This window comes from Neolamprologus multifasciatus, chromosome 20 (genome assembly GCF_963576455.1).
Source record: "Neolamprologus multifasciatus chromosome 20, fNeoMul1.2, whole genome shotgun sequence".
NCBI lineage: Eukaryota > Metazoa > Chordata > Actinopteri > Cichliformes > Cichlidae > Neolamprologus > Neolamprologus multifasciatus.
This window is the reverse complement of record NC_140458.1, coordinates 5,485,586-5,512,856: the sequence shown is the minus strand read 5'-3', so window position 1 is coordinate 5,512,856 and position 27,271 is coordinate 5,485,586. Positions and strand designations below refer to the sequence as shown.

Below are 27,271 nucleotides of genomic sequence, written 5' to 3'. Positions count from 1 at the left end.
TCTTCCTTTGTCATTCAGGTCGGCTGAATCACTCAGATATTCAGCAGGTGAATTTTAAACACCTGCTGAAAACCGATTTTCTTAGCTTGACTTTAAATATTGAAACTTCAAGCAATGGTTCACACTAATATTTAAAATCTGTATTTATGAACAGTATTTATAAACACGGCTGTAGGATTTATGTATCGATTACAAGAAAAAAGATTGGAATGCTATTGAGAAAACTAATCAGCTTTTTACATGCATGTTTAAAAACGTGAATTTGAAACATCTTAAATTACATGATTCAAACATTTTTGAGCTACTTACTCATGACTAATATGTCATAAAGTTTCTGAATATTTAAAAATCATTTTGAATATCACTGAAATTTTAAAAGACAAACAGTTAAACAGTTTTTCATCACAGAGGTTTTATTTAGAGCATAGCCAAACTTTTCCAAGGGTTTAGAACTGAACAGCCAAAATGACAAAACATTTGTATTTGGAATGCTTTAAAGGAGACATTTTAGTCAAATATTTCCTTTTTAACTAATGCCTTCAGGTCCCTTTTAATACTCCTCTCCTTCCTCCTCTCCCTCACCCTCAATGGAGTCGACGCCCACCTCCTCATAATCCTTCTCCAGAGCTGCCATGTCCTCTCTGGCCTCGGAGAACTCTCCCTCCTCCATACCCTCACCCACGTACCAGTGAACAAAGGCACGCTTAGCGTACATCAGATCGAACTTGTGGTCGAGCCGAGCCCAGGCCTCTGCAATAGCAGTGGTGTTGCTCAGCATGCACACAGCCCTCTGGACCTTGGCCAGATCTCCACCAGGAACCACAGTGGGGGGCTGGTAGTTGATGCCAACCTTGAAACCAGTGGGGCACCAGTCCACAAACTGGATGGTGCGCTTGGTTTTGATGGTGGCAATGGCAGCGTTGACATCTTTGGGCACCACATCACCACGATACAAAAGGCAGCAGGCCATGTACTTGCCGTGGCGAGGGTCACATTTCACCATCTGATTGGCTGGCTCAAAGCAGGCGTTTGTGATCTCAGCCACTGAGAGCTGCTCGTGGTAAGCCTTCTCTGCAGAGATGACTGGAGCATAGGTGGCCAGGGGGAAGTGGATACGGGGGTATGGCACCAAGTTGGTCTGGAACTCTGTCAGATCAACATTGAGGGCACCATCAAAGCGGAGAGAAGCAGTGATGGAGGACACAATCTGACCGATCAGCCTGTTCAGGTTGGTGTAAGTAGGACGCTCGATATCGAGGTTCCTACGGCAGATATCGTAGATGGCCTCATTATCTACCATGAAGGCACAGTCAGAGTGCTCTAGGGTGGTGTGGGTGGTCAGGATGGAGTTGTAGGGCTCCACCACAGCGGTGGACACCTGGGGAGCTGGGTAGATGGAGAACTCCAGCTTGGACTTCTTGCCATAGTCGACAGACAGACGCTCCATCAGCAGGGAGGTGAAACCAGAGCCGGTGCCACCGCCGAAGCTGTGAAACACCAGAAAGCCCTGAAGACCAGTGCACTGATCAGCCTGAGGAGAAAGAGGAAGAGATGACAACCAGGCATGAGTTACTTCATTCAATAATTTAATTCGTATATATATTTTATACTAGCTGCTTTGAATTCACCCACCAGTTTGCGGATCCTGTCCAGAACCAGGTCAATGATCTCTTTGCCGATGGTGTAATGTCCACGGGCGTAGTTATTGGCAGCATCCTCCTTGCCTGTGATCAGCTGCTCAGGGTGGAACAGCTGGCGGTAGGTACCACTGCGCACCTCATCTATGCAAACAAGGACATTACATTAGCTACACTTCAAAGGTATTTTCATGTTAATTTGCTTGAATTATTGTTTAGCGATCGGTGATGACACTTACCGATGACAGTGGGCTCCAGGTCCACAAAAACAGCTCTGGGGACGTGCTTTCCAGCTCCAGTCTCACTGAAGAAGGTGTTGAAGGAATCGTCTCCTCCTCCAATGGTCTTATCACTGGGCATCTGTCCGTCCGGCTGGATCCCATGTTCCAGGCAGTAAAGCTCCCAGCAGGCATTGCCGATCTGGACACCAGCCTGACCAACGTGGATGGAGATACACTCACGCTGTGGAGAGAAGAAAACAAAGCGATAAAGGGGGGGAGGGGGGTTAATTTAGCTGTAAATGTATTCATTTGTAGTGCAAACAAAAAAAATACTAAACTGTTCAAAGTGTTTTTCTTCATTCAGTTGTTTTGGGTGAGAGTCACTTTTACTGATCCAAACATGTTCTTTTATTAGCAACGACTAGTCTTTTTTTTTTTTCCCGCCCAACAGGTGCACTGGATTGTGTCTGGAACCGCGTTGCTATGCGACAAACCCTTCACTCTGGCACCCGATGGCGTCGGGGCCGTTGAAATTCGTTGGGAAGCGTGAATATTAGAAAAGGTTGAGCCGTTAAAGGAGAAAAGCTTAGTCAAGGAAGCAAGGCAGCCATAACGGTAATGCCAACGGGTATTGATTTTACAGCATAATAACTGCATGCGTTGAACCACCAGTCAAATGTGGAAAAATGGCTCAAAAGTTTGCCGGTTTAGCCCCAAAATGCGGTTTTTGCGCCCCCTCCCCCCCCCCTCCCTTTGCCATCAGAGAATTGATCATTTTAATTCAGTGTTAGGTCTCTCTATATGTTAATGCCACTGATTTCGTCTCATCACTGAAACTAAACCGTTATAACAGAAAAAGGTTGCCGGCTGTACATCTGCTAGGTGGCTGGCTGCGCATCAGTGCAGTAACTATCAGCCCGGGAGAGTCCGTTACTCGCATGCATTTTTAATGGCTTGCCGCACTGACAGGGCATTTTCATCCAGTTTTCCCTAAGGATTGGGTTACTGTGGGTGTGGGGCATTCTTTTTAAGCTGATACAGCTTAATGCCATTCTCCCTGCCAGTGCCGTGAATTACCCTTACAGCCCGTCGCGGTCACGACTAGTGATGACCGGGGCTTTTGTCATGCCAGTGAGAGAATAAAATACCGCAGAGTCACCGGCTGGACTGAAGCCTCCATCTGTCCACCCCTGAAAACCTCTTTTGTTCGGTCTGCCCGCCACGTCCCCCAATTGAAAGGCGTCAGAGCATCTCCCCATCTCAAGCTGGGACTAAAACCTCCACACTACACTGCAAGAAACTGAATATCTATATAGCAAAATCAGCCACACAGTTTTAAATCCCACTTTTCATTTAAAGGTAAAGCAACCGTCCGTTATAAGAGCTCAACTTACAAATCAGACCCACCTTCTTTTTTTTTAAGTGTGCCTCAAGTATGGCCTGTCAACAAAGCTTTTTTAAAAAGTTCTTACCATTTTGTTGTTAAAGTCGCGGTGGAGGTTGGCAGAAGCTCCTCGACAAGCAGTCTTACAATTCGACTGTTATGGGGTCGATGTAAGAGATAATGGCGCACATGAGGATGGACAGAGGTATATATGCAAGGGAAGACCCGGCGCCGGTGGCTGCTGCGCCCTATTGGCCAATCTCCCGTCAGCCTGACGGTTGGAATCATTCCACGGCTTTCGATTGGATAAGCGGTTCTCCTCACTACAAGGACCGCCCAGCAGACCCCACCCTACTATCCTGCCGTATTGTGCTGCAAGCATGGCGCCCCTGATTATGGGAAAAATGCTGCGTAATTTTCAGCATGTTTGTGCCAGACAGACCCGGCTGCTTTACACAAACTCTCCATATGTCGCTCCTCATGCTAAAACTAATAAACAAAAACAGAATAACTAATAGGAAGGCTTATAATAAAATTCAAGAAACACTTATTCTATTCTATTCTCTGCATCTGATATTGAAAACGGTATTCATTTTTATTTATAATTGATTTTATCAGGTTTTATCCATAATACATCTTATTTTATTTCACATTTTCCAATACAAAATCAATCAGCTAATCTTTATTCAAATCACCCCTCCAATTTGTTACCATAAGACTGAGTTTCAAGCCTTTCACTGGATATATATGGATCTTCCAGTGTCTTACTTTTCCTTAAGGCTATATTATAAAATGTGCATTTGCAGTTAACCTAAAGATGAGTTTAAACACCCATCCACGTTGGCTGGCAACAAAAAAACTTTAGTTATTATCAAACCATCACTGTTACATGTATTTTTGATATGACCTTTGTAGGTTTTCATGCATACAGATTTTTACATATTGTTCAAATTTTACTGCCTTCTACATGAAAGATGTGGTGTTTTATTGAGCAGATTAACAGCCGTTTGGCTTTGTTTTCCAGTCTTCTTCAGATAAAAGAGGTCAAACTGCCCAGTCATATATGAGGGACATGTAGGCCAACGACGCCCAACCCCCAGCCCCCCTCCCAAGATTTAACGGTTGCTAGGAAATGAATAAAGGAGTTGCCTGGATACCGACCAGTATCCACATAGACCGCCTTTATCTGGTGGTCACGTGGTCCAGCTTAAATAGTAGCATTAAGGGCCTGCACTGCAGCTGCCTTTGCAGTGGGATATAAGCCATGTTTTTCCTAAAATCTATCATCACTCCTCGCTCTGTAAAGAAACAGGCTTTTTCTTCCCTACATGTGCATGTATCCTTGTCTTATGGAGCCAGGGAAAATGTAAAAATGTCGTGAGGATGTCAGGGTGGGGCTGACTGATTCCATGCATGGTGCACTTCATCCAAAGCATCACTCTTTCTTAAGACTGAATGCGGCTCTTCTGGTTTCTTAAACCTTCAGATTTCAGTGAAACGGACCATAAATTGGTTTTCATGAGCCAACTGGCAGGGAGTTAAGCACTTTGGTTTCTAACAACAAATGAAACTCTATGACAACAGTTGTCCCAGAGTCCCAAGTGGTATCCCATTGAACGAGGGGCTGCTTTATTTTGAGACTCAGACCCGAGAGATGTGTGTTTACAGTAACAGCAGATGGAAAACGAGACTACATTTTATTGTCTTTTCTCATCCTCTAAAAAAGGATCCCAAGAAACCAGAAAATCCACGTTTGTTTGTTTTTTTACCTTTTATCATCCCGATTTATCCTCTGCTTACATGGGACAGTCTGGTTATTGAATTGAAGGTTGTTTAAACACTTTTGAGTATATATGATTATATTACCCGTTACTTAGATTTTGTATATTATATTTTATAGCTTAGTTAATATTGTTTATAGCTCCATATAAACTGCATGTGCAAACACCCTATCCCCTTGCATCCTCTCCTCTCACACTGACCCCTCTACATTCCTGAATCTTCTCTTTGGTCTTCCCCATTTCCTCTTGCCAGACAGCTCTCTTCAACATCATTTTTCCCATTATATTTACTACAGCTCCTCTGCACATGTCCAAACCATCTCAACCTTGCCTCTCACAGCTCTGCTACCATCAGCTGCCTTGTGTCCTTCCATCAGTGCCATCATCTCCAACAACAACATAGCTGATCATATAGCAATATTGTATGTCATCCACCCTTTTGATGCCAGAGACCCTTCGTGAAGCAACCCTCACGGTTTGTCCGAGCTGGGGATGGGCACCAGCGATTCTTGTGGGTTAACATCTGGACCAAGCATGCCACCTGGAATCTTTGAGCAAGAGTATTGCCACACAGTGTATGTGAAATACAGATTGTATAAAAGACGGACATAGCTTCCAAGTCTGAAAAGTGAATCATGTGTTCTTTTTAATGGTTACATCGGGGGACTCCGCATAGACGCCTATGGGGAAAACCCTCAGACTTGACATCTGTAAAAACTTTACACACCTTTACCATTTTTATAATACTGATGTTCATACATTTTGCCCAGACACACAGGAGCATAATAGGACTCAGTTTTTCTATTTTGTTTTTCTAAGTAAAGAACATTCCTGTACAGGGAAGTACAAAGCCTCATGGAACTGTTAATGTTTACCTTCAAATACTTAATTTAGTCGTTCCGTGATCGTTATTCCCGTTATGCTGTGATGTTGTGCTTAGACTTTGGTACTTGTGGATTTGTGGTTTCCAGGATTTATGTGACCAAGAATGGTGTAAAGGGTTAGCTATTAACAATCCACCGTGACTGAAGCTCAAGCAGTGTTTGATTCAAGGTTGTTGTTTAAATGGTAATAAAATCATTCTTCCTGTAACTGTGCAGAGACCTCGATGCTTATCGAACACTTTATTACAGTTCAGCAATCTGTGGTATTGTTCTCTGATTAAATTCTTTGACTTCAAGTGTGTCATCCATGTATTTAGCACCGACTTTTCTTGATTGATGATCTGCTCCAGCTGAGCCCCGGGCCAGCTGAAGCTGTTGGTGAAATGCTTGAACTGGTGAGCAGCGTGAGGAAAAGAATGCATGAAGAGTGCTCCTGCACTAAATTAATAATGAATTAATCAAATATAGTTGTCTCACAATGTCACATTTGGAAACCAGTGCATTATATTATTTATTTTTGCAATATACAATGCCACAGATCTGAGGTTGAACAAACTATTGTTGCCTTCGTTCTTTTCAATCCCTAATGTACCCACTCGAACTTGCTATTTCCATTTACATACACATTATTTTGCATTTTATTTTCAGTCTGTCTATTCTATATTTTCTATTTTCTGCATATTTTATAATGCAGTTTTCAATGATGCAATCTAGATCTAAAAACTAAATGACAGCAGTTGCCGCAGTGATTTTGGATTGTGTGTTTCTTTATGTGAGATGCTGTGATTTATGTGCACTCAATATACTGACCTACATCAGAAATCTGGCCTACATCCTCAGATAAATTATTATCGCTTTTTTTCCCCAATTTTCTTATTTTATATTTATTTATTAATTTTCTTCCAGTCCAGTTTTCTTGTGAGGCGATGCTCCGCCCTAACAGCCTCACACAGACAAAAGCTCGAAATGCTTCTCTGTTTCTGTCTTAGAGGATGAATACACGTCCGTGTCGTCGATCTGCCTGCACCTGCGTTAAAGCCATCAGCATGCGAGCTCTGCTGTGACAGGTGGAAAACATGCTCGGTCACTTTGTCGGGTATCAGATTCCCAGTTTGCAGGATGCATTGCGGTAAGCTTCAACGCCATGAAGGACCACTCCCATCTCCACAGCATTCCCATCCTCCCTCTCTCCTCTTGGTGAGCAGCTGCTTAGACCCTCCCTGTCTCACAGCTGCTGAGGAGGAGGAGGAAGGGGAGTGGAGAATGTTCTCTCAAGAAGTCCTGGCTGTCAGCCATTGCTGCTTCCTGTCCCTCTCTTTCATCTCCTGCAGTTCATTTTGAGTGTAGCAACCACTAAAGGCTGGCTGTAAATCATACATCCTCACTGCCCTGCTGAATAATTAATGACAGAACCCACATTTAGGTGGCTACTAATTTATACTGCATCAAGGATTTTCCCTTTTTCTTTCAGCCTTACTTAAAAGCATTAAGCTACATGCCTTTTCAGGTGACTCCCATTCTTAACTGGATTTTCAGCTTAAAGGGACGGCTTTTAATGTTGTAACTGCAGACTGTTAAGTCTTAGTGGCATTTAGGTTAACACAGCCTTTATGTCACATAAACTGCAGCTCAGCCAATTTCAGTTCCTCAAACTGGACAGAACCAGAAGAAGCTCAACCCACACTGGGTGCTGCCGAACAACAGACACACAGGCAGACATGCAGTCACGTGATCGGCCCACTGAATGACATCATTGCAGAGAATCTAGGACAAAGAGGGAGGAGAGCCGAGGAGCTGGCATGGCAGGCAGATACCATGGCAGACTCCTGCAACATGGGTGCCCGGATGATACCAGCACCGGTGAGGTGGATGCAGCAAAAGCATCAATATTAATGCACTACATTTCTGGAAAAATAAACAATAAAATCCACAAATATTTACAGTCGAAATCTCACCAAAGAGGACAGCGTTGTATTGATTTGCAGCTTGCCGCACCTAAATAATAGATGCTCAAGCCTTTATGCATAATAAATGAGCTTTGTTTGAATTAGCCCTTTATTCAGTGAAAATTAAATGAAATTCAGACTTCTTCTGCCGCTGCCATTAAAATTTACATTGCAAGGAGCTCGTGGACAGTCGTTCTTGTCATGTAATGTATGAGAATATTTTTCACCCCAACAAAAAAACGTAACATACCCACATATCCACTAGTAAGAATCCCGATATTTATATTTATCTTATTTCATTGCTGGCTTCTAAAATATTAATATATTGTACTTCTCATATTTAATTGCAAAAACACTTAGGAGCTATGTCAGAACTGCATCAGCCACCAAATGCTGGTAGTAAACGCGTTTTTTTCCTCCGTGCACAGGAGCAAATCCCCTGCCCTGCCTGTATAAATCTGGTAGCGCCGCCCTCCCATTCAGCAGTTGTTGCATCGACCCCGTTGGGTACAACACGCAACGCAAACAGACCCTTTTTTTAAAAGCCTCTTTCTTCACATTTTCTCCTTCTCCTCTTCCTCTTTGAGCCTCAGACGGAATCATGGTAAGATATTTCCCTTCGCTCCTCTCTGAAACCGTTTTTGTAAGGTGGAATTTCAGGTTAGTCAGGCGCCGGTGTCTCGGTTGTTGAACGGGGTTCCCATCGCTAGAAACCCATTTTTAAAACTCAGTAGACACATAAACGCATAGAGTAGCTAGGTTGTTACCGAAACACTTGATATAGATCTATTTTAGCGTGAAAACAAATCGTGTTACAGAGATGATGCACAGATTTGGTCTGCGGCAGTGGCACGATGTGATTGGCATTGTGTAGAGATGAGAACAATGCACAGAGTGGCGTTGTTTAGACAATAAAGACAGTAGAGCTGCTTTTCATATGAATGAATAGCATTATTTATGTAAATATTCACATTTTTTGTCATTTTAACACATAAAAATCATAAATCTGGCACCTTACAAACGCAAGACCCTGTTTAAAGGCAGGGAGGGGCAGATTGGGTGGGGATGGATGGGGAAATTAAATTGCAGCTATCATTTTTAATTCATAGGATGCGGCAGCAAATGTGTTTTTAATTTAATTTAATTTAATTTAAAGGTTAAAGAAAATAAATTGACACAACAAAATGCCTCTATTTTTATATTTGTCCTGAAGTATTAAATAAACATACACTCTCGAAGACGATTTGTGTTCTGTATGATGATTTAATTAGGACCAAATTAAGGTTTCGTGCCTTACAAAAAGACATAGATCTAATTAGCTAGATTGATTTTATGTGTTCTTCACTGTGATTTTGCATCCTCAAGACATGGAAGCAAGTGGAATATTCGAGGCTGTGAGCATTTGCACAGGGAAATCAATTTGCATGTGTGCTTTTGCTTGCAAAAGAGGGGGTAAGAGAGAGGGATAAAAGGACAAGAGGACAAAAAACACTGGAGGGAAGAGGAGAGCGTCCTGCCTCTGCGGGGGCTGCTGCTGTCAGGCATTTCTTTTCCCCGCTGTTTGTGGTGCAGGGAGGTACCTCCTGCTGCACTGCTCATCTCAGATAGAGGGGCCAACTAAATGTGTCCACTTTTAAGATGCATGTCTTGAGAGAGGTTACATGTAAAAGCAGTGACAAAATGTGGACTAAAATCCAAATTAAATATAGAGAGATGACCTTTTTCTTCTTTTTCTTTTCTCTCCACAGCGTGAGTGTATCTCCATCCACGTTGGTCAGGCTGGTGTCCAGATCGGCAATGCCTGCTGGGAGCTTTACTGCTTGGAACATGGGATCCAGCCGGATGGACAGATGCCCAGTGACAAGACTCTCGGAGGAGGAGACGATTCCTTCAACACCTTCTTCAGCGAGACTGGAGCTGGAAAGCACGTCCCCAGAGCTGTTTTTGTGGACCTGGAGCCCACTGTCATCGGTAAGTGTCATCACCGCTCGCTGAACAATAATGTAGGAAAATTGAAAAATCGTTAAAGCAAAACTAACGTAATGTTGTTTGCATAGATGAGGTGCGCACTGGTACCTACCGCCAGCTGTTCCACCCTGAGCAGCTGATCACAGGCAAGGAGGATGCTGCCAATAACTACGCCCGTGGACATTACACCATCGGCAAAGAGATCATTGACCTGGTTCTGGACAGGATCCGCAAACTGGTGGGTGAATTCAAAGCAGCTAGTATAAAATGTATACACAAATTAAATTATTGAATGAAGTAACTCATGCCTGGTTGTCATCTCTTCCTCTGTCCTCAGGCTGATCAGTGCACTGGTCTTCAGGGCTTCCTGGTGTTTCACAGCTTCGGCGGTGGCACCGGCTCTGGTTTCACCTCCCTGCTGATGGAGCGTCTGTCTGTCGACTACGGCAAGAAGTCCAAGCTGGAGTTCTCCATCTACCCAGCTCCTCAGGTGTCCACCGCTGTGGTGGAGCCCTACAACTCCATCCTGACCACCCACACCACCCTAGAGCACTCTGACTGTGCCTTCATGGTAGATAACGAGGCCATCTACGATATCTGCCGTAGGAACCTCGATATCGAGCGTCCTACATACACCAACCTGAACAGGCTGATCAGTCAGATTGTGTCCTCCATCACTGCTTCTCTCCGCTTTGATGGTGCCCTCAATGTTGATCTGACAGAGTTCCAGACCAACTTGGTGCCATACCCCCGTATCCACTTCCCCCTGGCCACCTATGCTCCAGTCATCTCTGCAGAGAAGGCTTACCACGAGCAGCTCTCAGTGGCTGAGATCACAAACGCCTGCTTTGAGCCAGCCAATCAGATGGTGAAATGTGACCCTCGCCACGGCAAGTACATGGCCTGCTGCCTGCTGTTCCGTGGTGACGTGGTGCCCAAAGATGTCAACGCTGCCATTGCCACCATCAAAACAAAGCGCACCATCCAGTTTGTGGACTGGTGCCCCACTGGTTTCAAGGTTGGCATCAACTACCAGCCCCCCACTGTGGTTCCTGGTGGAGATCTGGCCAAGGTCCAGAGGGCTGTGTGCATGCTGAGCAACACCACTGCTATTGCAGAGGCCTGGGCTCGGCTCGACCACAAGTTCGATCTGATGTACGCTAAGCGTGCCTTTGTTCACTGGTACGTGGGTGAGGGTATGGAGGAGGGAGAGTTCTCCGAGGCCAGAGAGGACATGGCAGCTCTGGAGAAGGATTATGAGGAGGTGGGAGTCGACTCCATTGAGGGCGAGGGAGAGGAGGAAGGAGAGGAGTATTAAAACAAGCATTAACAGATAATAATTGATTGCAATGTGTTTTTGAATGCATTCCAAACAGAAATGTTTGTCAGTTTGGCTGTTAAGACTAAAAACTCTTGAAAATGTCAAGTTTGGCTGTCTTCTAAATAAAACCTCTGTGATGTGAAGTCCTTTGCCCTGTGTTTATTCAGCCCAACTTCAAATTTTGAGCTATAATTTTGAAGATTCTGTATATAAAGCTCAAAGCTTGTCAGAATATATACATGGATATATTATGTTTTTTTAAACATTAACCATGTCTATTATAATCAGAAGCTGGACAACTAATTGGTTTCAATTTCAATTACTTCAGCAGAAACCCATTACTTTTTTCTACCTGGTGTCATTAATTCATACGTGAATAATCATCAATAATTTAGAAAGAATATATCAGTATCTCAAGGCTGTTATTTATCAGTGATGAGAAATAAAATGAATTAATTGTGCAGTCCTCTGGTTGCCACATAGTAATTCTCTTTTTTCTACTTTTTACTAATGAAGAGTTAGAATGAGAAGCAATGCAGGGTCAGATTTTACATGAATACAGAAAGGTATTGGGAAGTACTTCTTTAATCCCCCAATAAGCTCTGCAGAGCATCAGTGTAGTCACTTTATTTGCAAAAACATAAATGAAAGACAACTCTTTTAAGTAATGTTTATTGAAAAAACATTCAAACTTTGTCCAGATTTAAGCATTTATATCTACCACACTTGCTTTAAGTAGGTACAAAAAAAAAGATCAGCGCATGTCTAAGGTATAATTCTGGGAAATTGTTTGATTTCATCCTAAATATAACACATCAGTGTCTGTAATTCAACAGATGCTTAAAAAAAGTATTTAAAAAAACATCCCCGGTGCTTGTGACACGCATAACCACTTGTATTTAGCTGTGTGAGGCTGTGACGATTCACACCGGCTTGTCCTGCAGCAGAGGGCAGTTGTCCACGACTCCTCGCCGGTTCAGGATGTTCCAGAAAGACGAGGGTCCAGAGGTGCTTTGAGCCCCGCGGAGCTGTGAGCCTCCAGACACAGTGACGTCTTCCTTCAGAGGACGGTAGGACTTAAAGTGCCTGTCGAGCAAAATAATCACAGGCTGTTTTCAAGCATTTATGATTTATTCATGTTAAAGTATGAAATAATAATGTTAACAGGGTTGCCTTCATTAGTAAACCAACAGATTCTTATATGCACATCGCCTCCACTCTACAAAACCTTTTAACGATTTTAAGTTCACTGACAGTAATGTTGTGTTTTTCACTCTCATTACACTTTTGGTGTCTTTTTTTGCTGCAGCAGGCTTCTGTTTAGCAAAGAAAAACTCAATAAAAAAAACTCTTTATGCTACATGTTCAGCCCCAAAGTAAAGGCCTACAGATTTGTATGTCTTTTTACCAACATGTCATGTTTGTGCATCAAAGACTGTATATCAAAGATGGATGTAACCACAGTGACGTAGCACAAGTGGTCACCTTCATGTGAAAAATCACAGTTCCTTTTATGGCTGCTTTAGGCTACGTCCACACGTACACGGGTATTTTTGAATTTTTTTTGAGATTTTCCGTTTTCGTTTTAAAAAATAATCCCGTTCACACGTAAAGGCAGAAATGAAGGAAAATGCTGCTAGGAACATGCCAAAGCAACAGGGGGCGATATATTCCTAACCGTGTAGAAATGTTGGCCAATCAGAAGTCTAGAACAGTGTTGCCAACTTAGCGACTTTGTCGCTATATTTAGCGAGTTTTCAGACCCCTAGCGACTTTTTTTCTAAAAAAAAGTCGCTAAAAAAGACGTGAAAGACATTACAAAAAACAATAATTGCTAAAAGAAATTTAATTTGTAGTTCTAAATAAATTCTAAATGCATTTAGGACGTTTTTTGCTCACTTTATGTCTCGTCCACGATGTTATTTCTCTCTCCAGCAGCATAGGTTACAATTACATTAGCATGACCAATTATGCAAATTAGGTGATGACGTCATTTAGCGACTTCTAGCAACTTTTAGGACAACCAATAGCGATTTTCCTTACTGAGGAGTTGGCAACACTGGTCTAGAAGCCTCGGTGGGAAATAGTAAACAAAGCTGGGGCATAGAAGCAGAACCAAGTCATATGTGTGCAGGGACAGTAACTGTGTGTGTATGTAAGCATTTAAACACTGCAGAGAGTACAATTAACAGTAACAGTATTGTAGAAATACATTTCACCGAAACAATAACGTGGCGCACACTGTGACGTCAAAAAAGGCGCACATCTTTGACGCTGCGTTTTCTGCGTTTTCTGTGTTTTTCTCGTCCACACGTAAATGCAAAAACTGAGTTTTAGAAAATATCCACCCTGGCCGGAGTTTTTAGAAATCTCCGTTTTCAGTGACCGAAAACGTAGTTTACGTGTGGACGAAAGGTGCAAACACATAGAAAAATCTGCGTTTTCAAAAATACCCGGGTACGTGCGGACATAGCCTTAGGCTGGTTCCTCAAGCGAGTCAGTTAAAATACTGGACATGTTAACAGCCTGCTACAAATAAACACTTTGATTTCTCGTTTCTGTTTTGGCCTTTCATAACGAGCTTAATGATGATATCTAAGTCAGCTGTTGACTGCATATTATTTTTACCCTATTCCTCTGTATTCCTCTTAAAATATATGAAACAAGAAGCACTTCGAGAGCACAACCCTTCACAAAGGCAGCTCACTCTCTGGGCAATATTTACTTTTAAGGGAATAGTATTATATGTTGTATATATTATATTTTAATATAATATATAATAAAATAAAGTGAAATTAGTTGAAAATGTGAATTTATGAAAATATTTTTGAAGTTTTGTTTTGCAAAAAATAATATTTATTCAGAAACTTTGCACGTGTTCAAGTTGACATGTATTTAAATGGTTATAACCTGTTACTGTAACATACAGAAAAAATCATAACCAGTGTCCTTTACTAAATGTTGAATCCCCATATATCATTCCCTATATATCTTTTTGTTATTAATACAAACAATAGCAGTAAGAAACAGAGTTTTAAACAGATCTATATAACGTTGTTATCACTCTGACTTTCACATCAATCCACCAATAAATCATTAAGTTCAATCAAGTTGACCTTGAAAACTTTTTTACTCACACACACATGCAATCACTACCAAAAACAACCTCCTTGGTGGAGGTAATAAGAAAACAGCCATCTAGAAATAAGTTGAAGTTCTTACTTGTAAGAATATGCCACTATTCCGACTGCCAGAACAAATACCAGGACACCCAGCAGCATGGCGATAATTTCAGACGAGGACAAACCAGAGCCTGAAACAAGGATCACACTGTCAGGTCGAAGCAGACACATCAAATGCTGTCAAACCAAATCAATTCATGTTACTGATGTATGGGGGCTTATGTTGCATACCCAGGTCTACGTGGACTTTGGTACTCGTTACAGCTAAACTGACATCATTGGTCAAGGAAACATTGATGCAGTAGACACCAGAGTCATTGAGGAAGTGGTGGAGTACCAGCTCGCACTCTTCTGATGGCTCCACCATGTTGCACACTGAGTGAATTGGCCTCAAGCACTCAGAATCCAAAAGCACACTACAGACCTCTTTGGGAAGGCTGCAGGAGAAAGAAAGTGAGTAAAATCAAACTGTACACTTTAAAGTGTGCCGATTTTTACTCATTTAGAGGTTCTTGCTTTGATTCTTGGACTCTACTAAATAGCTTTGCACTACCCAGAGTTCAAAATAACCAGTTCTTAATCAGATACTGGTTTAACTGTCTTAAACGTCTTAAATGTTTTAACTTTCTTTCGATTCCCTTTAAGCCAACTTTCTTCTGGTTCTTTTCTTCCAAAGCCAAATTTCTTTTCACAAAAAGAAGGCTTAAATGGGTTTGATAATAATAATAACAACCAAGAACAAAAGTAAAAGGGGGGGAAAGAACATTTGAAACAAAAAAAAATAGTGTAGATACTGATGAGTGTTATAATGGTTATCCTTTCCCCTAATTTCTTATCACTAAAGACATACATAAAGGCCAGAATCACATATTAGTCATATAGGAAGCTGAGGCCTCATATGGAAGACATTAATTATTCAGCGCATTCATATTGTGGTAGAACAGGAGACCTGTAAGCAGGACAAAGTAGATTGGACTTCACATGGTCAAATTGTTTCTGCATGTCTGGATTTTCTTTCTTGTTTGGGATCATATCAGCAGGGACAGTCGTGAATCCATAGTGTCTTAGATACAGTTATTTGCACCACATAATAATGCAGTGCAAATAATTCATTCTGTTATGCGAATAAGATCAAAATCTGCTGCTTTCTAATTAACATGGTTATTATTTCTCTATATTATAGCCATTTACAATTGACCAGTGTTGGTCAAGTTACTTGAAAAAAGTAATCAGTAACTAATTACTAATTACTTCCCAAAAAAAGTAATCCCGTTACTCTACTGATTACTTATTTTCAAAAGTAATTAATTACTTAGTTACTAAGTTACTTAGTTACTTTTTAAAAACACGATTTACAACCTGAATAGGTGATAAAGCAATAGATCTGTCAGCCCAATTCTACTTTTTTTGCATAATCCATCATACAAAATGTAATCAGATGGAAAAGTCTCTTTTTTTTAACTTGTTTGTTGTTTAGGGGGTTTTTTGGTGTAAAAATAAGTTTTCTTCCCACACACAACGGACACTAATGTTTTTGTCACTTTTTATGGAATCAAACTCAAAGTAAGGTCAGTACTTCCACGCTTTAAACACTGCACGCTCATACTCTCTCTGCACTTAAAATATATTCCATTGTTGATCTGCACACAGCTGTTGTCACGAATGTCGCACTCGCTTACGTCACTGTCATGAGACATTCTCGCAAAAAAATCACGGTTTTAGTAACGCAGTAATGCAGCATTCCTACGGAAAAGTAACGGTAATCTAATTACCGTTTTTGCAATAGTAATCCCTTACACTACTCGTTACTTGAAAAAGTTACAAGTAACGCGTTACTGCCCATCTCTGCAATCGACTATAATAAAAAATAGACACTGAAAACAGATTTTAATGTTAAAAAAGGATTCATTTCTCCTGATTCAATTAGTTGGAATTGGTTACAGTATGACAGAGCTCATATCTTAGCAGATCATCTGTACGATTATGTTATCATCCCCCCAAAAACTTCCTGAGCAAGCAGACAAACATGCAGCTACTCTCCCCTTGGCCTCAGACTCACACACGAAACACTTTGACAGTCAATGTTATCAGGAAGGCTGAGTGCTTAGAGCCATCTGGTGCCTGTTTACAAAGGAGCCTGTGTATAAACCGTTCTTATTATTGGAAATGTTCCACCTCTGTGAATGTAATAAGATGACTAGATTTCCTTTAGAGGCTTTTATTTATTCTGTGGCAGCTTAAAACATGGTGCAGGACGGCTCACCTTCCCAGGCAGGTCACGGTGACATCCAAAACATTTTTGTTCATCCTGGGTGCTGCCATCACTGTATTGTCCATGTGTACAATCTCTACTTTTTCAATTCCCTCTGAAAACAAAGACACAGAGAAAGAATCTCACTGATAATCACCTTTTAATTAGTCTCTGGGTGTGTTTTTTACATTTAAGGAAAAGGGTACAAATAAAACTCACCAAATATTTCTATGCTGGTGCAGAAGGATCCATAACGATATATCACACAGTCGTCATCGGAGGATTTTTTGTCGGCATCCCTCTTAACCAGCACAACAACTGGAGCTTGTCCCGTGAGTGTGACTGTGCGCTTAGTGTCTGGTGAGAACAGCCAGAGAATTATTGCACAAACAATTCATACTGGCATTTGTAATTTGCACCAAAGACACATCAGCAACTTTTGCAAATTGTTTTGGCTGCTGTGAAACAAGATTTGCAACATCTTTAATTTTGCAACTGCATCAGGAGCGCAAACTGATGCAAAAGCAAGAAAATGCAAAAGATAAAACATTTTTATTGTGCCTTTGGTGACTCCAAATATCCTTTTTTGAAGCGCAAACTGGAATATTTCATGATTTTTTTTTAAAAACAACAATGTTGCTGCATTTTATAATATCTCATCAGTTGTTGTTTTTTGCTCAGTGGTATTTTCTTTTTCCCAGTATCCACTTTTTTGTATCCACACATTTAGCTGACAATAAGCCAACAATCAGTGATTTCATGAATGACTCTGTGGTTACAAAATTATTTCGTTTTATAATGATTTTCCGATTAGTATTGGTATTCTTTTTGTTTATATATCTTTAAGACAGATCAGACATTATTTAAGATTTGGAATTCATAAATGAAACCATATAGAGTTACAGACAAATTTAAGGATAAATCAACATAAAATGTGTTTGTAAGATGCTGGAACAGCATCAGCGCTCCTCGGCATTTCCACGACTCTGACACGCTGCTAGAGGGATGAAAACTATTTTTCCAAAAGATTTTCCATCATTATGTCACAGACCTGGATCTCGAATACAAGGCTTTGAGTTTTGGATTTTCCTCTTTGTTTACTTCAAAATTTGAGTTCTGTTCTGGTTACTTTTGTATTGAGTTAGCTTTAATTATTTTTTACCTTCCCTGTGCCTTGATGGTTTTTTATTATGTTTTAGTTTAGTCTAGTCTGTTTTCTAGAGTTGATGCTTTTTCTTGATTTATTTATGTTCTTGTGTCTTGTTACACGTTTCGTGTTCATACATTATCAGTCTTCTCTGTCCTTTGTTGTGCTCTCAGTAATTTTCTCCAGCACATTTGGTATTTTATTTTATATTCTGCACATAAAAGGCTTATTTGTTAAATAAATTTGTCTGCGTTTTTCCTTTTTCCTTCACTCTTCATGAAACATTTGGTGTTTAGATCAAAGTGATGGACCATTTGTCTAACAAACCCGTCCATCATCCGTCATGGGTGAAGATCTGGTTATTGTGAAGGCCATAGGATGTGATCCATCCAGTCAGTTTGGATCAGCCATTTCAGTCTTAGTAATATAACAAATTAACCATTTTTCCTGCAAATAAGGGCTAGAATGGAGGAAGTAAATGCAATGAGAAATGTCCCTTCTGCTTCTTACAGGGATAAAGCTTTGATAATACAAAATAATCTTATTTTACTGAATAAAGATAACATTAAAGTTAGAGCCTTACCACTCTTACAAAACCTTAGAAAACAACAGGAGCTGTGTTGTGTTTTCATGTCCCTGAACATTTATCTTCTACAGTCAGCAGTGTACTAAACTGAGGACGACTAAAACACATTTTTGTTTACATTCAAAGGGAATAATCTAAATAATGCAGCCACAAGTTGCTTTTTCAAAGGTGACACTGTACCACAGAATAGAGATAAGACTGAGACAGACAGCAGTTAGGTTAGTAAGATGAAATTTATGGAGTAAGATTAGTTTATATGCATGTTTATTCCTGGATTTCCTTACTTACTTCACTGCTCCTTTAACCTGTCGCCTCTTATTTTGGTGCGTTTTGAAGCTTCATAATCAAATCACATGGAATAAGGTAAAATGGACTGAGATCTCCCTGCCAGCATGCAAATCGCATGTAAAGATGATAAAGTCCAACAGAGTCGTTTTAATTTGCTCAGCTTGCTTTGTACAATGGTGGCGTTTCAAAAAACATTTACATCACATTTACATTTGAGGAAATCACTGAATGATCTTATCCTGATCATCTGACAGTTCGCTTGCTGATATGTTTGCCCTTTAACAGGATGCTTTGTTGTTTCTGCACATTTTGATAAGCTCCAGTATTTGACAGGGAAAGTATCTGAAAGTAATAGATATTTAAAAGATTCCCAGATATTTTTCTAATCCACTCTATTCACGTCTGTAGATGGACACGTGCGGCATGCACGTGGCAGCTGCCAGTCCGTGGTGTGCATGACGTAATCCATGAATTGTCTCTTTGTGCAAAACAAGAATCTCAACTGATGTATGACTGTACGGCGTGACTGCTGAGTCACTCTCAAGTCATTCAGCGGCTTGACAGAAAGGAAAAGTGACAGACGGTTTAACATTATACATTTAGAATCTAAAATCTATATCCACATATAATCCTTTTGAATCTATAACTGCTGGTGTGAAATGCAGAAGTCCAGTGCAGGTTACAAGTTTTTACATCTAATAATGTCATTTAGACTTTTTTACATTTTTATAAGCGTTAATATCTCTGCCAGAGTTTTTAAAGTTTCAGTAATGGCAGGCCGTTCAATTTCAGATTTTATTTTTAATGTATGTAATGCAATGAATCACCAGTTCACAACAAAAGACCCTAAAATTTTGGCTACAATATAGCAAAAGAATCCAACGAACAGACCAATCAGATCACTTGTGAGCAGCACTTGGCCACAGTGGGAACAAAGAACTCCGTCTCAAGAGGAAGAGATGCCGTTTGAGGTTTGGATTTGAGGTTGAGGGACAAGAGGATGATGGAGAGACCAGGTGTATGAAACAACTGTACTTAATGCTTTAATGAGAAGCATGTGTGAGTTTTATGTGTACGAATCCTGCACATGTGACCTCACGTGTGGCTAAGATTGAAACATTTATCTTCCAGGAAACTTTTGACTATTTTCATGCAAATGTTGCTCACCTGCTGTCAGCCTGTTCCCCGCCTCTCTGTGAGCTAGCAGCTGGTTGATGGGAGACGGAGTCTTTTCCACAGTTGGCGTTTCCTGGGCCAGCTGAGTGTTGGGGGCAGTGGAGGCCTCGTACTCGGTGTTGTCCTCTTCCGTGTCCGAAGGACCAGTGTTGACATTTACACCAATTGACTTGGTGGAAACCAGTACAGGCCCAGCAGACGCCAGTACAGGAGCTTTCACTGCAAACATATTTATTTACGTTCATGAAGGCAGGATCAGTATTACACACATATCTATCTGTCTGCTCTGCATTTATCTCTCCTTTTTCCCCTCACTCCTGAACCAATCAAAGCAGATGGCTGCCCTTCACTCAGACTCTTCCCCTAAAAAGATCGTTCTTCCTCCCTTTCATCACCACTTTCTTACTCATAGTGGATCACTGGAGTTCTTTACCTTATATTATAAAACACTTTTTGACAACCACTGCTGCATAAAACTAAAATTGTCTTCCACGTGAAGCCTCTGCTTCCTATATGACTAAAAACCAATATATAATTATCATGTAATTATTATTTTACAATCACTTCTTGTATTTGCTCACAGTAAATTTTAATATTTTAAACTTGTGTTCATCTTGAACTTAACTTCTGATAATTGCTGCTCCTGTCACCAGGGGGCAGCGTTTTACAAGTTTCTGTGTTAAACTGCTTTCAGATGCACATTTTTTGTTTTGTTTTGTTTTGTTTTGTTTTGTTTGGGGAGAGGGGGGGGGTCTTTTTTCTTTTAGCTCCAGCCCCATTTGCTTAACAGATTTTTCCCATTCAACTCCTGAAGAAAGATATGATTAACCAACTGCACCATCTTGTGGTTCAAACAGGTATTACATAAAAGTACAGCCTGACCATAGTTTAACTTCATTTGATATCTCACATTATTATTTTATATATAAAATCATTTTGGTTGTTCTTTCATGTTTTGTTGATAGTTTTTAGACGTTATATACTTTGCATAAAGATTTCAGTTTAAACATGTTATTATATCTATTGCTGAATTTTAAGGAAGCAACATAAATTATTTTTATTATGGGTATTTGTAAATACCACTGTTGTATTTGTCACATTTTTAACATGTAGTGAGTCTGAATGACTGCTACCATGACCGCATCTCTCTTGTAAAACAGATTTTTATTTCAATAGGACTTCCAAGTAAAATAAAGAGAATTAAACAAATAAAATGTAGTGTAGTGCTTCACATTTTAACTACACTTTGGCAAGCCAAAGGTCGCTGGTTCAATTCCAGCTAGAGACACAAATCTCTTTGGGCAAGGTTGTATCAGGAAGAGCCTCCAGTATAAAACTTTGCCAAAGCAAACATGTGGAGTGACTCGCTGTGGGATCTGGCAAAATTCACTTTATTTTGGCTACTTTATTATGTTTTAATTCATATTTTCACACCAAATGTTGAATTCATCAGCAAGTGAGAGTTAATGTAATTATCTATGTGCATAATAATACTGATACAGTGTTGACTTGACATTTGAAAAGAAAAAAATGAAAAAAAAATCTAAATCTAGAGAATAATATTTTTCATGTTAGTAAATGACTCAGACTCACTAAGACTAAAATCAAAAGCAAATATCTGAAGGCTGTATGGAAGCTGTTCAGGACTGTTGAGGACAGCCTCTTGAATCAAACTAAGAAACTAAGACTGAATTACTGCTCACCTGTCTCAGAGAAAGGTAGACTGGGATTTGCCATCTGTGTTAATGATAACTCATTATCTAATTACTGAAGTCGCTGCTGCTCTGCCATTTCTTGCTTTCTTCCTACTTTGGAGATGCACATTTATCAAACACCCTGGGCTACAGTGGCTACAGTGGCTACTAGTAGGACTCTTTATCAACCTCTGATACAGACTTTGTGCCTCATGAGTCTCATAAAGTGTATTTTGTGTGTTCCAGTGATTATGGACCAGAGTTGATGCTCAAATTTGGAAAGCAATTTATGTTAAGACTAAAAAAAAGCTGTTTTATTTAAAAGCACTTGATTGATGGCATGAGATATGTGTGGGTATTAGATAGGGATGCACCGATACCGATACTGGTATCGGGTATCGGGGCCGATACTGTAAAATGTGTGTGTACTCATACTCATAAAAGTTAACCGATACCATGAACCGATACCAACTTATTTCATTAATCAGAGGGTGGCATGTCATTTCTGTTGTAGTTTTTTAGATTGGCCACTAGGGGGACATCCCGCGCTAAACAGGCACAGGGTTAGGTGAGTGAGACTGGCGGCTCCAGCAAAAAAGAGAAACTGGAGGCTGCTGTAGCTAGGCTAAACAAAATGTCAGCAGTGTGGAACAGCCAACTTTAACTCAGGTTTTGGAAAAGCGAAGAAAAATGTCAAGAGAAAATCCACGGGCAGTTAAAATAACAGAGGTTCTGACTTATTTTATCGCTCTGGATGACCAGCCAATGCCGGTCGTGGAAAACATAGGATTGCACCGTCTTCTCAGCATACTCGAGCTGTGATATGAAATATAATAAATAAACAGAAGTGTTTATTTATTATTCTGAAAGCTCGGGACAGTGGCAATAGTTCAGTGATATTTTGTTAAATTACAATGTGGAGACTCCGCAATAATTTAACAGAAGTGCTTATTTTTCACTTGAAATTTTTTTGTGGTGATTTTTATTAAGATTTTATTTTTTATCGGCAGAGAATAAAATAAAACCTGTCTTCCAATTCATTGCATTTGTGTGTGTGTAGTAGAAGTATCGGTTTTTGTACTCTGTATCGGCAAGTACTCAGATCCAAGTATCGTATCGGTTTGAAAAAACTGGTATCGTTGCATCCCTAGTATTAGATGAATTACCTCACTGTGCTCTGTTCGGTCTGTTGGACACAGGTTTTACATATATATTAATTGGAATGTATTTTTATGATCCTTTAATAACTGTGTGCTACCTGTGGTTCCCGGATTGTTAGGTGGACCAGGGGTCTTGGTTGGGGTATCCACTGGTGGGTCACAGGCCTTGTCCGGGATGACCGCCTGGATCACCACTTTAGGTTTGAATGAGCCCGAGCTGATGTAGGTGTGAGTGACAGTCAGCTCTCTGGAAATCAGAGCCCCGCTTGCATCCCCAAAGTCCCAGTTGAAGGTGATGTCTGCGTTGCTGAGGTACTCGCTGGGGTCGTGGAGAGTGATGGTGAAGGCGATCGCCCTGTTCTGGATGAAGCGCATGTCGGCCACCTCGATGTCATTGACTTGGTCCAAAGAGACAGCGAAGGGGATTTGATCTGAGGAGGACGCCAAAGCATGATGTTAACAAATAAAGATTTGCATTTCATGACTATCATGAGAGAACGTGAGAGCAAATATTTCCCCTCACTCCTTTATTTTAGGCTTTATTAAGCAACAAACAGATTTATTATGTGTGCGCGCCATGCTGCTTTTGATGAATGTTTCAGTTAGCATCTTATTATGCAGTGCAATCTTATTTTATTTCATGCATATTTCTACTAAATTATAATTCCACTATTTTGTTCCTTTGCCTGACCTGAACGCTATGTTTCTGTTTTCTGTCTGTTACTAACCAGTGATGGAGAACTGCGTGGAGGCATATCCCAAAGGAATGAACTTCTCTTTGCTGCGGTAGTGGTAGATAACGATGTCCATGGTGTAGGAGCCCAGAGGGATGTCATCTGTGCCGATAGTCAGGGAGGAGGAGGGCCCGTCTGCCACCTGCCAGTACTGACCTGCCAAATGAGCAGCAGAAGCCCAGTGAGATGACACTGAACAGATCATTTAAAGAGAAACTGTAGTGCTTTTCAATGCTTTCTGACATGTATATAGATATACAGTCGTAATAAATCTCAGTACAAGAAAACAAGTTTCAGCTTCAAGTTTCTTCACCTCTCTTTAGCATCGTCTGTTACTTTGGATGTTTAAACCCAACTGCCTTCACTACCTCTACTCCTTGTTTACCTTTCCACCTGTTTCCCTCTAATTCACACACATATATTCCTCTTCACTCCAGAGCATCTCCACCTCTCCAGGCTCTCCTCCACTTGTAATCACAGCCCCACCTTCAGTCCATCTGCCACTCCCACTGCACACCTCACCACTGTCTTGTTTTCCTCATAGAAGCATTTCATTTTGTTCTTCATCTACTCATTTATTAGTAGAAGTGAGCTCCTCTCACCCCAGGTCTTCCACACAAACACGTAGGCGGGTTTCTTGTCTTTTTTCACTAGCGTCCCATCAGGGAACACAGCCTCCCAGTCTGTGTTCTGTGTTGGGTATACTGGCTCAGACTCAAGATGCTTTGTTCCTGTAACAAGAAGAGAAATTCTAATAATTTATGATTTCACAGATAAGCCTCTGACATGCTGTTGTTAAATAAGTGATGGTGCAATGTGGAAAGTTGTTATAATTCATTATTATTCTTCCTGTGGGGACTGACCGCTGCAAAACACTTTTAATTGCACTGATTAAATAAATGCATTAAGTCACGTGCATGCGTTACCGTTGATTACGCAGTCTTCAGCCCAAACCACGTCTCCATCAGGCAGCACCTTTTGGTTGCGTGGAAACTGAAGGTCAATAGTGAAGGTAACTCCGGCTCCAGTCAAAGTTGGGGAATCATTTCCAACATTAAACGTCACTTTTCCTCCTGTCCCAAAGACAGAAATGAAAGTGTCAGTATAATACTTCATTCAGGACAATAAAAAAGCAAATAAATGAATAAAATAAACATCTTTAAAGACACACAGATAGATTTAGATTTAGATTAGATAGTTTACAACTGATGTACCTTTCCAAGAGTCTTTGTATCGTGGGTCTCCATCTTTCCAGATCGGGTACATCTTGGTGTTCCATGACGGGTAACGAGTGAAGCGGTTTTTGGGCTCTGAAATATCGGAAATAAATATATTTAAAACAGAACACAAACTCTCCTCCATACTAAAGATTTAATTTGTTACTGTGGGTTTAAAGCTTTCTTGTAATTCTCTGTTATCTGGTAGTAATTAAACAGAACTGGTGCCATTAAAGGGAGTTGTCCCAGTGATTAAAACTAACTTTTATAGTTCTCACAAACCTCTTTGTTGTTTCTTACAGCAGCCCAAAGGTCACTGTTGTTATTTATTTATTACTGGAGCTATGATTTGATTTATAAATTGTAGCTGAAGGTGGATAAATAGATGAATGAGGGGTTTTTGCAGTATGGAGCTCTGATCTCAATCCCTCTCATGTGATGCTCAGCTGAGTGTGTGTGATTAACAGCGTCACATGCAGGGTTGAGTTTGGATTAAACCTATTGGCAGATAAAGACTCTCCAATTATGAATTTAGCCTCAGTTATTTTACAGCAATCACATTCCTCTTTCAGTCAATTCATGGAAAAACTTGAGTGAACGTCAGATGTGTAAAAAGTTTAGTCGGGAGCTGAGGCAGAATTTAGTGACAGCCGCTCCACTTTATTATTTATTCAAGTTTTGGGTTTTGTTGCCCATCATTTAGCAAGAAAGCTCTTCAAAGGCTGGATAAGAGGAATTATTACAGCAATCGGTAACTCCCAGCTCTTTTTATTTACTGTAAGTTTTTAAAGTGAGTGTTTGGCTTCTTGTTCTGCAAAGACTGAATTCTGTGTTATTCATGTGTCATGTCTTTCATGCGTGGTTGAGTAAAGAGGTCAGAGGTCACATCTTATAGACCACAACATTGTAATGTGTTATCACCGTGACTCTGCGTATGCATGTCGCTCTTTATGTTACTACACAGGTTGTATTTCTTATTTGTGAAGTGACAAAACATTAAGTTTAAATTCCCTCTCTGAGGAAACCTGTGATCAAAATTAAACAGACATGCTGAAGAAGCTTTTATCAAATATTCACAGATTTCTGTGGAAGTATGCAAAGTAGAGCCATTTTAGAGAGATAACGCTTCATTTGCATTTCAGAAAAAATATAAAAATAAGATTCTTAGTGTAAATAATCATCTACACAAGTTTCATGGTAATACCACATCTAAATGTTTCTATTTTTACCCCATATTCATAAAATAATCTAAAGAGTTGTGGCTTAGAAACAAGAAATAAATAGATTGTATTATTTTTTTCTTTGTACAGTGAGCAATTTTCTAGTTTAAAAAAACAAATATGAAGGATAACATGAAAGAAATCAAATCAAATTTGTATTCTTCGGGGTTCTGAAGGTACTTGGACATTTAAAACTGTTGTGTGGACAAATGAATTCCATACAAATGTAACTAAATCTGTGTAAAATACACGTAGTAATGTTTTAATCACTCATATCTACAATCTCGGTAACAGAATGCTACTACTTTACTTCTACTACTTTAAATGAATGGTTCAGTTATTTGCAGAGATTCATATAACAGTACACAATAACATTTTAACACACCCAAATCTCACAACATTATAAAAATAGTCTTCCGGTATGGCAGTAAAATGCCAGTTAAATATTAATGGAGTGTATGAAACTTATTAATATTTCTTTATCAGCTACTTTTACACAGTTGATTTTTAAAGCTTTCTCCAGGTTGTTTGTTCATCTTTACGTTTGTGATGCTGAATCAAAATCTCATCCTAATACTGAAAATTCTCTCTTTAAATCTGAAGATTTCTTATCTAAATCATGCGCGACTCTGCGTCTTCCTGTTACTGCTTAAAGCATTTTTAAATGAAAAAGCATTTTCTTTACTCACTTGCCACAGTTTGTGAAGCTGCTGCCAGCAGCACCAAAAGCACAGCAGACGTCCACATCATCTCTGTGAAATATCCCGTTAGTGAGCAGCAGGCGACAGAAAACTGGCTTTATAAACGGTCTGATGTTTGACCTCACATGATGCACTAGCAGCAGAAACGCCTCCTTCCTCATTATTCCTCCTCCACTCAGAGTTCGGGGCGCCTGGAGCGACTGGCCTGGTGTGCATAGAGTCAAAGCTCAGGGATTACAGTCACACCTCCAGCTGGGAAAGAGCCACACAATCACTTAAGGAATGTTTAATTCCACATTTAACATAAGTTCACAAGTTCACAAGTGAAAGTCTAGTAAGTATTTCACTCAAATTCTGCATAGGCCTACTTTGCATTACTCTACTAACATCACATTCTACGCTACATTTAAGAGGAAAACATTTCACTTTTTACAATACATTTTTACAGCTGACATTAGTATTTATTTATAAAACTTATATAAAACATATAATTTATGTACTTAATTACTCAGACTCAGTTCAGGCTCAAGTTTAGCCAACCTAGATACTAAAATGGTACAGTGGCATTAAAGTATCATTAAGCTACATGTCATCTAAGGACTTAATGCATTTTTGCATTGATTTTACTTTTTTCTTTTAAATTTTTATTACCAAGTAATAAACATTAGTGATATTTATTATCATGCTAATGTGGCTTTGTTTGTTTTTTTCAGTTCAGCTCAGTTACAGTTCATTTCCAGTCGACTTTCAGTTCAGTTTCTATCATTTGAAAA

General features: G+C 40.1%; 3 protein-coding genes across 3 annotated transcripts; 1 reads left to right on the top strand and 2 right to left on the bottom strand.

Moving 5' to 3' along the window:
- Positions 1 to 395: 395 nt before the first annotated feature.
- Positions 396 to 3,490, bottom strand: LOC146494207 (tubulin alpha-1A chain). Its single transcript, XM_085146252.1, has 4 exons — positions 3,331 to 3,490; positions 1,877 to 2,099; positions 1,633 to 1,781; positions 396 to 1,531 (listed from the first exon to the last, which is right to left on the bottom strand). The coding sequence occupies exons 1-4, from the start codon at positions 3,331 to 3,333 to the stop codon at positions 551 to 553; spliced, it is 1,356 nt and encodes a 451-aa protein (XP_085002378.1). The 5' UTR covers positions 3,334 to 3,490; the 3' UTR covers positions 396 to 550.
- A 4,809-nt stretch (positions 3,491 to 8,299) lies between these two features.
- tuba1c (tubulin, alpha 1c) lies at positions 8,300 to 11,285 on the top strand. Its single transcript, XM_085146251.1, has 4 exons — positions 8,300 to 8,457; positions 9,602 to 9,824; positions 9,911 to 10,059; positions 10,159 to 11,285. The coding sequence occupies exons 1-4, from the start codon at positions 8,455 to 8,457 to the stop codon at positions 11,137 to 11,139; spliced, it is 1,356 nt and encodes a 451-aa protein (XP_085002377.1). The 5' UTR covers positions 8,300 to 8,454; the 3' UTR covers positions 11,140 to 11,285.
- On the bottom strand, positions 9,262 to 26,889 carry pmelb (premelanosome protein b). Its single transcript, XM_085146240.1, has 12 exons — positions 26,487 to 26,889; positions 24,575 to 24,670; positions 24,287 to 24,433; positions 23,963 to 24,091; positions 23,355 to 23,516; positions 22,725 to 23,057; positions 19,764 to 19,991; positions 16,795 to 16,932; positions 16,588 to 16,690; positions 14,556 to 14,761; positions 14,365 to 14,455; positions 9,262 to 12,228 (listed from the first exon to the last, which is right to left on the bottom strand). Exons 1-12 carry the CDS (start codon positions 26,545 to 26,547, stop codon positions 12,066 to 12,068), a joined length of 1,857 nt encoding a protein of 618 aa, XP_085002366.1. The 5' UTR covers positions 26,548 to 26,889; the 3' UTR covers positions 9,262 to 12,065.
- Between the last annotated feature and the right edge of the window lie 382 nt (positions 26,890 to 27,271).